Source organism: Schistocerca serialis, chromosome 3, assembly GCF_023864345.2.
Source record: "Schistocerca serialis cubense isolate TAMUIC-IGC-003099 chromosome 3, iqSchSeri2.2, whole genome shotgun sequence".
Classification (NCBI taxonomy): domain Eukaryota; kingdom Metazoa; phylum Arthropoda; class Insecta; order Orthoptera; family Acrididae; genus Schistocerca; species Schistocerca serialis.
Genome location: NC_064640.1, coordinates 1,012,050,955 through 1,012,064,497, shown reverse-complemented (window position 1 = coordinate 1,012,064,497; position 13,543 = coordinate 1,012,050,955). Strand labels below are relative to the sequence as shown.

The window sequence follows — 13,543 nt, the reverse complement described above, 5'->3', positions numbered from 1 at the left end:
TCTTGGATACATCATGATCTCCCGCAGGCAAAGCATTCGCGGTTATGGATTGTCCAGAGCATCCAGCAACAGGGCAGTCACGCAACCAATCAGAACACATGGCACCAAGTCTCCATAGTTTATAAATGGTGCATTGTTGACCTACACAACATTAGTAATTTTTGTTCCTACTGGCATCAGATATCCAGGGTTAAAATTTTGTAACACAATTTTTCTCCACCCTGTAGAAGCAGGAGTTAGCCAACTGAGGGGCTGCCATTGTACATTGTCATTTGATGGAAGCAGGAATGCTTGTTTTACCCATTCTAAGGAAACCCTGTTTTGATGGGCATTAATTAAGAGCATCACAATGTGAGCATTTCTTTCTAAGACTGGAAAGGGGCCAGTGTCAGGTGGTTGTAAGGGTGCTTTAACAACATCCATGTGGAGAGTGACATGGGTACAATGAGCAAGGCCTTTATGAACAAAAACTTCAGGGTTTGCATGGCAAGATGCCACTGAAGGTTGGATATTCTAAGTGCAGTTGCTCATTTGTAGCACCATGAGCCAGTATCTTCAGGGTTACTGTATTTCTGCAGCATTCATCAGGCCTAATGGCATCTGTACACATTCAAAGAGCACAAAAGGCATGATAACTGTTGTCTTTTGTGTATCTACTGGTGTTACCAGAATCTGATGATAGCCTTTTGGAATTCAATAACACTGAATATTTGGAGAACCTGCCAGAGTGGCCATAAAATCATGAAAGTGGAGGACAGGATAGCAATCCGGCATTGTGTGTACATTTAGGGTGTGATAGTCACCACATGGATACCATGAACTGTCTTTCTTTCAAACTAGATATAGGGAAGGTGCCCAAGGAATGTCAGATGTCTGATAACCCCATAACCAGAAAATCATTGAACTCTATCTTATCAATAGTATACTCATCAGAGGCCAACTGGCAACCCTGGCATAGCAGAATGTGGTGCGTAGTGTTATGTTGTACTTGGAACTGTGTTGTGGGTTCATGTTCTGCTGTATTCATGGCCATACAGGGAGTTACATCCTCCCTGAGTTAGTGTGGGTGCTCTTCAGCCATAACAAGTCCAGCAGCACTGTTTGAAATGCAGGCATGTAGGGCCTCATTGTCCATGAAAATGTGCATCATCTGTTCTTCTATCATTGTAATTTTTTGAAATTAAATTACTAACACTGGCTAGCAAGACAAAGAGTTCCTTTAACAATGGTGTTTTTGCACTTACCACTGAACACATTTAAGTGCGGTCATGTGGGGTAGCAGTTGCTGCCAACATGGAAGCAGCTTTTAGAGTTATCAGACGACTGTGTACTATTTCATTGTTCTTGTGAAGTGTTGTCTTTTGCATGGACACAATTCTATGGCAACTGTGAAGAAAATCCATGGCAAGCATGGGCTCAGTGAGATCAGGAAAGCCCATCAAAAATTGTGTGAGAATCCCAAATTCACAACTGCATCTTGGTGACTGAATTCTTGAACTGTTCACTGCTGGGATCCACAACATTATGGATGAATTGTTTTTTTATGTCTCAGAGAGGACACTGACACCTGAGACTGTGTCTGATAAATAAACTAGCTTGTTATTTATGTTACTGATATACAGCTTATGTGACATAGGGCCAGTGTGAAGAACACAGTGCCTGTCAAATGTGATTGGGACATAGATGTTGCCAATATGAGGGAGTACACTGTTATCATGTATTAGAGGTTGAGTAGTACACATTCCTCTACTGGAGGCTGAGTTATTTGTAGTAGCTGAACAGTGATGCAAATGGTCATGCCTAATTTTGATCACTGTTCCCATTTGTGTAATTACATAGCTGTGTGTATTTGTATGCCAGCTGTCCAAAGCATTAATGATACCAACACAGATTTGCATGCTAGCTCATATGCTGTACTGCGTGGTAGGTTGAATGCTTCACAGCGGACTCGCCTGTTCTTCAAGTGGAAGCTGCTGTTCCCTTACAGTGGCATTCATAACTATACACTCAATGTTGTGTTGTCCAGTTTGTGGGTGCCCACTTGTGTCACTGAATGATACAAATGATAAAAATGATCTGCACTCAGTAACTGTGAGTCAAAATGTGAGGAAGTACTCGAAATTGATGTGCTTTTCACTGCAAAATGTAACTGGTTCATATACATCTGTTTGAGCATGGAGTTGGATACTTCACTAACAAAAACCAGTGCTTGCAGGTGATGGCAAAAAATGGAAGGGGCCTGTTCACAAATAGTTTCATCTTGCAGCACTTGCTGAATGCAGATGCGAAAGGTTTGCGCACTTGGTGAAGCACACTGTACCTGATGTATGCATATTTACCTCCAGGAGTCATGCTGTGCACAACATCCAGAAATAACAACAAATTTTGGGAGTTCAATGCTCCAATAGAGAGAGCAAATTGCATGTTATCATCTGAGATTCCATAACCTTAAAGGAAAGTTCAAGGAGCTGGATCCAAAATCAGGCTGTTGCAGTGTGTACTGTAGTGCACCAAATTTACTCTGTGACATGCAGTTGGTCTGAATGATCCATGAACTTCAAAGTGCCTGGCACTTGTCTGGAAGTTAACACTGATTATAGGATAGCCTGAAGGAGTTCTGAAACACCTGGTTAATGTCTTGAACGTATAGTGTCCATGTTAACAGCAGAAGTGATCTCCTCTTGATTTACTTACTGTCTGCCATGGTCAGGGTCATCAATTGTGGCCATTACAATTCATGAACAAACAAAGATGGTGTAAGTACTATAAACGTTATTAATACAATAAGTGCAAAAATCGTGGAATAAAAACCAAGGAGGTAAACAGAGAGATAAAACAAAGTCATTAAACATAACCACAGATGCTTCTAGATCATCAGTTACATAGGCATGAAGATAGTCCACCCTTTAGATTACATATGTGACTGCTTGTGTTGCCACAATGTGATAGCTGATGCCTTTCTTCAAGCATCTGCCAGTTCAGGATGTTCCATATTTCGGTAACACTCTCATGCAGGCATGACATACTTGTAACCATTTTTATTGCCCTTCTTTGTACATGTTTAAGATCCCCTGTTTGTCCTAGTTGGTATAGCTCCCACAAACGTAAGCAATAATCTAAAATATGTCACACAACTTTTTGGTAAAGAATCTCTCCTTAGTGTAAATTTTCTCTGTATTCTGAAAAACTGATCTCTGGAACTACTTTATCTATGATTGAGCCTATGTAATCACTCTATTTGATATCCATACAAACTGTTACAACCATTTTAATTGTGGTTCACTGATATTGTGCTCACAGGATACTATCCTTCTGCATGTTTGAAGTGCACAATTTAACATTTGTGTACACTTAAACCAATTTACACTTTTTAAAAATCTTATCAAGATCTGACTGGATATTTGTGCAAATTTTTCAAATAGTGTTTTATTAGAGATAACTGCATCATGTTTGTTTTAACTTTCAACTTTTTATATAAGCTAGAATAGAAGCAATGAACATAAAACATCATTGTGATAGTCATTTTCTTTTTAACTAAATGACTATCTCTGTTGAGTGTATTTCTCTCTTCTTAAATAACTTAATGTTTATAAGTATTGTAAGTAACTTCTGCATTTTCTTTATACATTTGATGACATTCCTGACAAGATTAATAGTGATATTTACAGTTTCTACTCACTTTAGCTTTGGCCATACAGTTACAAGGTTTTCAGCATTTCAGGAAACCTTTTTGCATATCACGTTCACCTTTCATTTATAACACTACTTTAGATCTACATAATTTCTAAATTTAGGTACCTTACCCATTTTGTTAAATGCTTTTATCATTTTATGGAATCTATAACTGTAGCTTAACTGTTCTTAACATAATTTAATGTTAATCATCTGAGCCTAACAATTTTTATCAATATATCAAACAACAATATGAACAAAAGTAACACTCAATGTTGAGCTTTTATTTATCAACAAGTATATTATGCTGTGGTTTACATTATGTTATCCTTTTTAATTGTTTTAATCTATGTGAAATGTGCTGTGGCACAGTAAATTATTTAGGAATTCAGGATGATCCTAACAGATATGAGCAGTAGAGTCAGTCTCTTTAATATGATGTGTGTGTCCATAGGAAAAACATTTACATACCACTTCTTTACTGAAGTGAATATAATTGTCTTGAGCTGACACACAATATGTTTGGAAGGCATAAACTCTCTCCTCAAGATTAAAGGATTGCAGTTGGGCTGACAAATAGAGTAAACATAAAGAGTAAAAGAAGAAAAGTGAAACAGCAACAAAGAATATGTAAAACATCCAAATTTTCTTACTGCTAAAACTATACATCAGAAATGAAGGATATAATATTCAATCTCCATTCTTAAATTTTTAAAATGAATGAAGAACTCTATGAAATAAAAATTCTGACACAGGTCACAGTGAAAAAGTTTATAAAGAGTTCAATAATGTCCCTGCCTTAGTGTATTCAGTTAACTTATATAATTGTTGAATTAAGATTGGTACAGTTATTTCAAATAAAATTATGTTATTACATACTGTTCTTTTAAATTATTGAAATATATTTAATTTATTATTCATTCACTGCAGAAGGGTTTGGCACTTACCTATGCTGCAACTCAGAAGTCACATCTTGCTGAGTATTTTTCATTGTTTCCATTCCTCTTCCTCTTATCAGGTCCACACCTGAGGGAAGAATTTCTATTTCACACACAATGACAATGACTTAAAAATCATAGTCTAAGTATATATGGACAAACACAAAAACATGCACAAGGAACTAATGGAGTCTTTTCATAACTCTGATAGTGTCTTATCATTAACAATAAATCATCTAAGTAAAACTCTCTTATAACTTCATCTGGTTCCATTTTTTATAAATTGTGTTTGCTGCATATTGTTCCTTTTATGTTTATTTCTTGCTACAAGATGAAAATAATGTTGAGTGATACTCAATTGTAATGGAATATTCTTAATTCTAAGCAAATTACAGTTTTCAACAAGTTAATCTTAATGTGGCATGGTTACCTTATGTGACAAAAAAAGTAGCTGAGAAACTATAAGAACTATCCAAAACTAAAGCATTTATTTATTTTTATGATTATCTGACAGATGTTTCATGCAATCGTATCACTAAATAGTCAAGAAGAAACTCACATTAATTATCTAATGTAAGCATTGTCAGTGCACAGTACATGAAAATGGTTTTCTTTGACAAATTATTAATGTTCTATAGAATGAACCATTGAACTGATCTCACTGATGACTTCCTTTGAACCAAAACCTGAGAATCCAAGTTTAACAAGAGCTTCCATAAATGTGATGAGCAGGTACAAAGAAATTCATACAAATTTTAGAAGCAGTGCTGAGTCTGTTAAATGAAATACAAACTTAACTGTATAATAATTTAACTGTAGACGGTATTCACTATTTATATATAAAAAATTCATGTTGTGCTATACAATCCTGAGATGTTACAAACAGAATGTTCAGCTTTTTCATGAGTCTTGCCTCAACATACACTGCTAAGCCAAAATTGTATGACCACTGCCCACCACAATGATGGGTGCCACCTGGTGGCTTTCCAGACATGTGAGATGGTAACAAAAGTATGCAAGCTGAACAGACACAGGTAGGGGCTCATCCCAGTGAAAATATGGACTACCAGTGGGAAAATCCAGTGAGGTAAGTGACTTTGACAAAGGGCAGATTATTATTATGCAGATCCTGTGAACGAGTATCTCAAAAATGATGAAGCTGGTTGAATGTTCACATGCAACTGCTATGAGCATTTACGGAAAGAGGTAGGACAGTGAAACTACCACTAAGTTCTGAATGGTTGGATCTTCACAAGTCTTCACAGAACATGGAGTTTGGGGGCTTGTATATTCTGTAAAATAGGATGGATGGTGATATGTGGCATCTCTAAGAGCACAATGCTGGTGCATGCACAAGTGTTTTGGAACACACCATGCGTACATTGTTGAACATGGAGCTCCGTAGCAGACCACCCCTATGCGTTCACATAATGAACCAACAACGTCATCAGTTATGACTGCAGCAGGTACATGACAATTGAACATCAACCATCAATCAATGGAAATGTGTTGTCTCTTCAGATGAATCACATTTTTGCTACACTCGGGGAACAGTCGTCTTCAGAAATGCCATCATTGAAATGAGGTGGCTGAAAATGTGTAGTGTGCCATGGACGCAGGCTGGTGGGAGCAGTATTATGCTATGGGAGACGCTGTGTTGCACTTGCATGTGACCTGGGGTAATAATCAAAGACACACTGACAGCTGTGAACCACCTGCATTAATTCTGCTTGTTGTCTTCACTGACGATGATGTCATCTTTCAGCAGTGTAGTGTATTTACATTTAGCGGTGTGCAATTACAGCTGTAGCAGTTATAAATCTAAGTACTGACAAAGTTATTTGTGCACTGTTATGCAGTTATTAAAATTAATACTTTTCAGCAGTGTTTCATGCTGTTTGTGACAAAATAACGATTTGATAAACTTTTGGAAACATTCACTTGCTGTGTTTGTTAGAGTTTCCTGTATGATGAAGTCGTTTAGTAAATTTTGTGCTTTAGTTTGCAGCTAACATTTCTTACTGTTTCTAGTGAAATATTTCAGTAAAATTTTCATTCAGTGTTTTAACTTTTTGAATGTTACAGTGGCTGCTTCACTTTTTGGTTTTAGCTAATAATTTTGTGAAGTTAAAAATGGTTCTGGTATTGTTGTGTAGTAGTATTAATACAAGTAGTTGCTTTCTTAGTAGACAGAGGATTTTGAGACTGCTATTGTTAGTTCTATAAATAGTTTTAGTGGTGTAACTGAGCTTAGATAACACAGATGTAGTTTTTTTCAGTAACTGTAAAACTACACCATGAGTGAGAAGTGTGGGCTCTGTCGCAGGTTTGTGAGTAGTGGGTTACGGTGTGGGATTTGTGCAAAGTATTTTCATTGGGGGGGGGGGGGGGGGGGTGATGCAGTGGGGAAGCCAGTGGGCGTTCTAGCGAGATCATCTCCTGGGAATGCACGATCTGAAGTAGAAATAAGTTGACAGAGGAGCAGGAATGTAAGATCTGTGCCCTTCAGGTGCAGTTACAATGCACAAAGGAGGAACTAGATATGTTGAGGATGGTGAAGGGTGTTTGGGAATGGAAACTGGCAGTTGGTAAGAAGGCAAGTTATACATTGTGCAAATGCAATAGATTTGACCAACTATCAGAGTTCAGTGGAGAGGAGCCTCTTGTAGCTGTAGATGTAGGGAACATGCAGCAGTACTCAGCACTTAGGAGGCCTAGGTCACATGCAAAGTCTAACAGAAAGAAGAAGGTTCTGCTGCTAGGTAGTTTATGCAACTGTTTCAGTGTCATGGTCAGCCTCATCTTAATGCAGCTGTTAGGTGTATTAGCATGGGACTAGGAGGGTGCTGATGGCGGAGGGCATGGGTCATATTTCAGTGGTGCCAGTTGGATCTATCAGTAGATCGGGTTTCACTAAGCATGGCCTACATCTCAATAGGTATGGGAAGTGGAGGCTGGCAAAGCTTATAGGTGACAGTGTAGTGGATGGTGTTGGGATCACTCATGGAAAAATTCCTGTAGTAGTAGGTGTTAGAGTTGCACCTTTTTTATACTGAAGTCTGCTAATAGGTATACCTGTTTAAAGGAAGTCCCTCTAACTAAGGGCTCACCTTCAGAGGACATCATGTTTCCAGGTAGAGAAGGAATTAGCACATTTCATCAAAATGGAAGAGGTATTAGAGATCAAGTTAGTGAAGTGCTTATAGATGTTGACTGTGAAGTTATTGTTATGTCAGAGCACCACTTAAATAATTTGGCAGTTCAGAGGCTTCCTTTACCATGATACAGATTAGCTGGCTGTTTTTCAAGGCGTTCCTTACGGGGTGTGGGAGTGGCTATGTACATAAAAAAAGTATTCCATTTGAGTCCAAAGACGTATCACAACACTACACAGAACAGATATTTGAATGTTGAGCAGGGGTAGTTGAAATTAGTGACACTAAACTTCTAATTGTTGTTGTTTATAGGTCCCTAACTCTGACTTCAGAGCATTTCTGCTCAAGTTTGAGAGAGTTCTTGATTCACTTTATACGAAGTACTAAAAATTAGTTGTATGTGGTGACTTAAATATAAATTTTGTATATAGTGGAGCAAGGAAAAGGATGTTAGTAGATCTCCTAAATTCATATGATCTGATGCAGACTGTGTTTTATCCAACTAGGGTGCAAGGGAACAGTAGCACAGCCATAGTCAATATTTTTATTCATTCTTCATTAGTAGATGGGCATTCTATTAGTAAAAGAGCGAATGGCTTTTCAGACCATGAGGCACAAATTTTAACACTAAAAGGCTTTTGTACTCAAACGAATGTCACATATAATTACAAACTATGTAGAAAAGTTAATCCAACAGCAATAGAGAGTTTTTTAAACCTTCTCAAGGAACAAGAGTAGCAGGATGTTTATAGTGCCGATAACATAGACAATAAATAATTGCTGTCTTTAACACATTTCTCATGCTCCTTGAGAGTTGCTTTCCATTAGAATGTTCTAAATAGATTAGTAGCAGTAATAGGCAGCCTGGGTGGCTAACTAGTGGGATAAGGATTGCATGTAGAATAAAGTGGGAATTATATCAAAATGTTAGCAGTAGTCACAATCAAGTTGCAGTAGCCCATTACAAATGTTATTGGCAGGTGCTTAAAAATGTTATTAGGAAGGCAAGGAGTATGTGGTATACAAATAGAATAGCTAATTCACAGGATAAAATTAAAACCATATGGTCAGTTGTGAAGGAAGTGTTTGGTCAGCAGCACAAGTTTGATGACAATATAAAGTCAGTTCGCAGTAAAAATATTTCTGTTACTGATAAATCAGATATATGTACAGTATTTAACAACCATATTCTGAGCATTGCTGGTGAATTAAATAAAAATTTAGTTTCTACAGGGAATCATATAACTTTCTTGGCAAATGCCTTTCCGAGATTTATGTCTGAAATACTCCTCTGTGATACAGGCAAGGGGAGATTGAATCAATAATTAAATCACTGAAGATTAAGGACTCTCATGGTTATGATGGAATGCCTAGCAAAATATTAAAGTACTGTGCCGCACATGTTAGCCTTATATTTAGCCATATTTGTAATTTTTACTTTAGGAATGGTCAGTTCCCTGAACGATTAAAGTAGTCAGCAGTAAAACCGCTTTATAAAATAGGAGAAAGTGATAATGTAGACAATTTTAGACCTACTTCTATATATTCAGTTTTTGTTAAAGTTAGGCTGTGTATGTGAGGATAATTGAACATTTTATATCACACAATTTGCTGTCAAATGTACAGTTTGGCCTCAGAAGTCATTTAACAACTGAAAATGCTATATTCTCTTTTTTCTGTGAGGTACTGGACGGGTTAAACAAAAGGTTTTGAACACTAGGCACATTTTTTGATTTAACTAAGGTGTTTGATTGTGCTGATCACAAAATATTGCTCCAGAAGTTGAACCATTAAGGAATACAGGGAGTAGCTCATAACTGGTTCACCTCTTACTTTAGCAAGACAGCAAAAGTTCATTATTCACAATGTTGAGAATGGCTGTGATGTGGGGTCTGAGTGGGGCACAGTCAAGTGGGCAGCAGATATTCCCTCTAGTATTATGAGTCACTCTAAAATATTTCTGTTTGCTGATGACACTAGCTTGGTAGTATAGGCTGTTGTGTGCAACATTGGCTTGGTTTCAAATAGTACAGTTCATGACCTAATTTCATGGCTTGTAGAAGATAAACTAATGCTAAATCACAGTAAGACTCACTTCTTACAATTTCTAACACACAATTCAACAAAACCTGACATTTTAATTTCATAGAATGGGTATATGATTAGTGAAAGTGAACGGTTCAAATTTCTAGGTGTTCAGATAGATAGTAAACTGTCATGGAAAGCCCATGTTCAGGATCTTATTCAAAGACTTAATGCTGCCATTTCTACTATTTGAACAGTATCTGAAGTGAGTGATCATTTGACATGAAAATTAGTCTACTTTGCTTATTTTAATTTGTTTATGACATATGGTATTATATTTTGGGATAACTCTTTCCAGTCTAAAAGGATATTTTTGGCTCAGAAATGGGTGGTTTGGGCAAGAAGTTGTGTAAGTTTAGAAACCTCATGTCGATCCCTGTTCACTAGTCTGGGTATATTAACACTGACTTCTTAATATATATATTCTTTATTGTCATTTCTTGTTAACAATATTAGCTTATTCCCAACAATAAGCAGCTATCATTCAGTTAGTACTTGGCAGAAATCAAACCTGCATTAGGATCAGACTTTTAAACTCTTGTGCAGTAAGGTGTGCAGTATACTGCTGCATCCAGTTTCAATAAGCTACCACTCAAATTAAAAATTTTTAGCAGTAAACCACATGCTCTCAAATCAAACTGAAGAGTTTCCTCATGGGTCACTCCTTCTATTCTGCCGAGGAGTTCCTTGAAAAATTAAGTTGATTTTTGCTAAACTCTTGATTGTATTTACTTAAACTCATGGATTGACTTTTTCTGCTTCATAAACATTTTATTTTTATCTGTTATTACTTCTATGTTGTAATTTTATGTACTGACACATTCCATGACCTTGGAGATTTGCTCCTCAGTTTGGTCCTTTGGAACTTGACGTGTAAGGAAAATAAAATAAATAAAACTATCCATGTCACAGAGCTAGAATCATGCTACAGGCATTTGAGAAGGATTATAGTGAACTCATGTTGATGTCTCAGTGACAAAATTTGCCTGATGTAAATCCTGTGGAACCCATATGGGTCACTATCAGGCACCATCATCTCATACACCAATCAGTGGCCTGTTATTTACATGAATTACATGACCTGTGCATAGACATATAATGGCAAATACCTCCACTAACCTACCAACACACTGTTGGCTCCCTGATATGTAGAATCAATGATATATTTCATTCCAAAGATGGACAAACAAGGTATTAAGCACGTGGTCATAAGGCTTTGGCATATCAGTGTATGGTGTAATGAGACTTAAAAAAGTGTAATTTTTTTTTAGTTTTCATATTCTTAATTATGGGAATTCAGTTATGTCTGTTATGCAGACAACCGCTATTTTGAAATGCTCAAACATGATTCATCACTTTTGTGCCAGCACCTGTGGGTATTTTTATTCACTTCTTATTTTCTATCATGAATTATCCCACAAGACCGTCTTTGCATTTTTGTATATTGGTAGTTTTTCATCTGAAATGTTATTTTTATATTATCTGTTCTCATCTGCAAACATATCCATTGCAGAAACCCACTGAGAACCATTATATATATATTTCAAGAACACTACACCAGTAAGTTACACTTGAACTTCACAGATCACAATGCCTATTTTGCTGCTGTGCATCTGGAATGGTTCAACAGAGTCCATACAACTCACTGATAAAGACATAAAAATCCAGAGGATTGATGTAAGATGATCTTGGTCAAGGTATGGGCCCTGCTTGATCTGCTTGTCTTTGTCTATATTGACATGTTAGATGTCATTTTACATCAACAGCAATCTGTGCCAGTGCCCTATACTGAATGCACAACTTTCCCTGACAATGGCCCAAAGGTGAAATTAGAGCCCAATTAGATGAAGACTTAATTACCAAGTGTACATTTCAAATATGTTTCTACTAACTGGGATAATATTTTGTACTAAGACAGCAGCATCTTATGGGAGACACTCATCATTATCTCCAAAACAGAGTTTTCAAAGACCCCTGTATACTGGAACATTTTTCTTCTATTACAATGTACCTTCACCAGTGTCAGTTTTTCTATTTACTATGTTACATGCTGTATTTAGTTGACATACATGAAATAAGAATGATTATGATATTGAAGTGAAATAGCTTAAATTACCCAAAATTATTTGATGAATGAGGGACACATTTTACAAACAAAACCCTACAACAGAGAAAGACAAGGAAGCCAGCCATATTCAAATATACAGTAAATCAAAATTTTTGTTGCTGTCTGTCTGTGTATAGTGTATAAGAGAGTATTAAGAAACTAGCAACTAGAAGGAGAGAGAGAATTTGTGCAAAACACATACATCAATTAAGCACATGCAGAGAAAAATATACAGTGTACAAACTGTGTTTTGATTGTAATGTTTCTCCTATGGTTTATTCTTTCCCTATATTTTATTTATCTTCAAATATGCAACAGATTGGTAGATCTATCCTTGTGGAGGTAAAAGCCAAAAGAATTAAGAAGTTGAATTAACATAGTTGTCTGAGTAAAAATGCTAATATCAAAATAGGTGCAATTAGTTTCTAATATGCTTTTGTGTAAATCTAAATTTGTAAAATCATTAAGCAAAACATTCAAAGATAAGTAAATATAACAGAAATATGCCGCTATGCTATATCATGTAGTAATGTAGTAAATTGTGTGTGGTTTTGTAAAGAGATAACTGTATAAACTGATACAGTCAGCAGAAATTCTGAAACATTCTATGTGGTTATTGCATGTTATCATTGGTCAGTAATACAAATATAGTAACTAATATTTCAGTATCTGTAATAGAACATGTAATTAAAAGCATAGATACTGATTTCCTTACTAAAAATGTGCTCAAGGGAGACACTGTCAAATTTCTAGACTCAAATGGTTTACATAACAATGTCATTAAGACAGCTAGAACAGCACACAGTTGAAGCACAGCTTTGAGCATGATAATAGGAAATAAGACAACATGCAATTATATGAGCTGGATTTAGTATCACCTTTGCACAAATGTTAAAGGGTAATATTAATGCTGGTGTACTACAGGAGACCTTAGAAAAAATGTGTTAGAAGTTCATCAGAGAAGAAAATATTAACTATTTTAATAGCACACTACGTGGAGAAAATGAACAAATTTTGTGAGATCATACATGTTAATGTATGTACCTAGTGTAAGCTCTAAAATCAGTACTTAGTAATACCAGTTGAATTACAGTGTGGATACAAACCTCCTACCAGAAAAAAAGATTTCTACACAAAACATATAGCAGTGACTTCATAAATAACCCATCAAACAAAATAAATTTTATACCAAATTTATAGGAAAAAGTAAAATGGTGAAAATTGTAAGACCTGTACAATAATCACCACACACCAAAAATCAAATAATACTGCCACAGTGTTAGTTCAGTTTAATTACTTCTTAACTGAGAGAAAAATCTGCCAAATAGTTTTTATTGTAAAACGTATTCCTGTCAGATACAAATTCCAGGATAATGTTTACTGGCAATGGGACCAGAGATGGGGTTGGCAGAGCAATAAAAGGTCATATTAAGCCAGAATTGACGGTACTTCTGTGATAATCACCTGTGAAATCATTATAACTTAATTTTCGTTCATTGTTCTTATGCTATGTTAATTTCAGGAGTGCCAGAGCCAAACAATGTTAATTTTGAGAATAATGACATAGGTTTTAAAAAGTATGCCTT

The 13,543-nt window shown here is 36.2% G+C and overlaps 1 protein-coding gene across 1 annotated transcript in view; it reads right to left on the bottom strand.

Annotated features, from left to right (window-relative positions):
- LOC126471469 (uncharacterized) overlaps positions 1-13,543 on the bottom strand; it is a 268,925-nt gene that overhangs the window by 246,737 nt on the left and 8,645 nt on the right. The window contains exon 2 of the mRNA XM_050099666.1: positions 4,620-4,698. Coding sequence (XP_049955623.1) covers positions 4,620-4,698 — 79 coding nt within the window. The remainder of the gene's footprint in view (positions 1-4,619; positions 4,699-13,543) is intronic.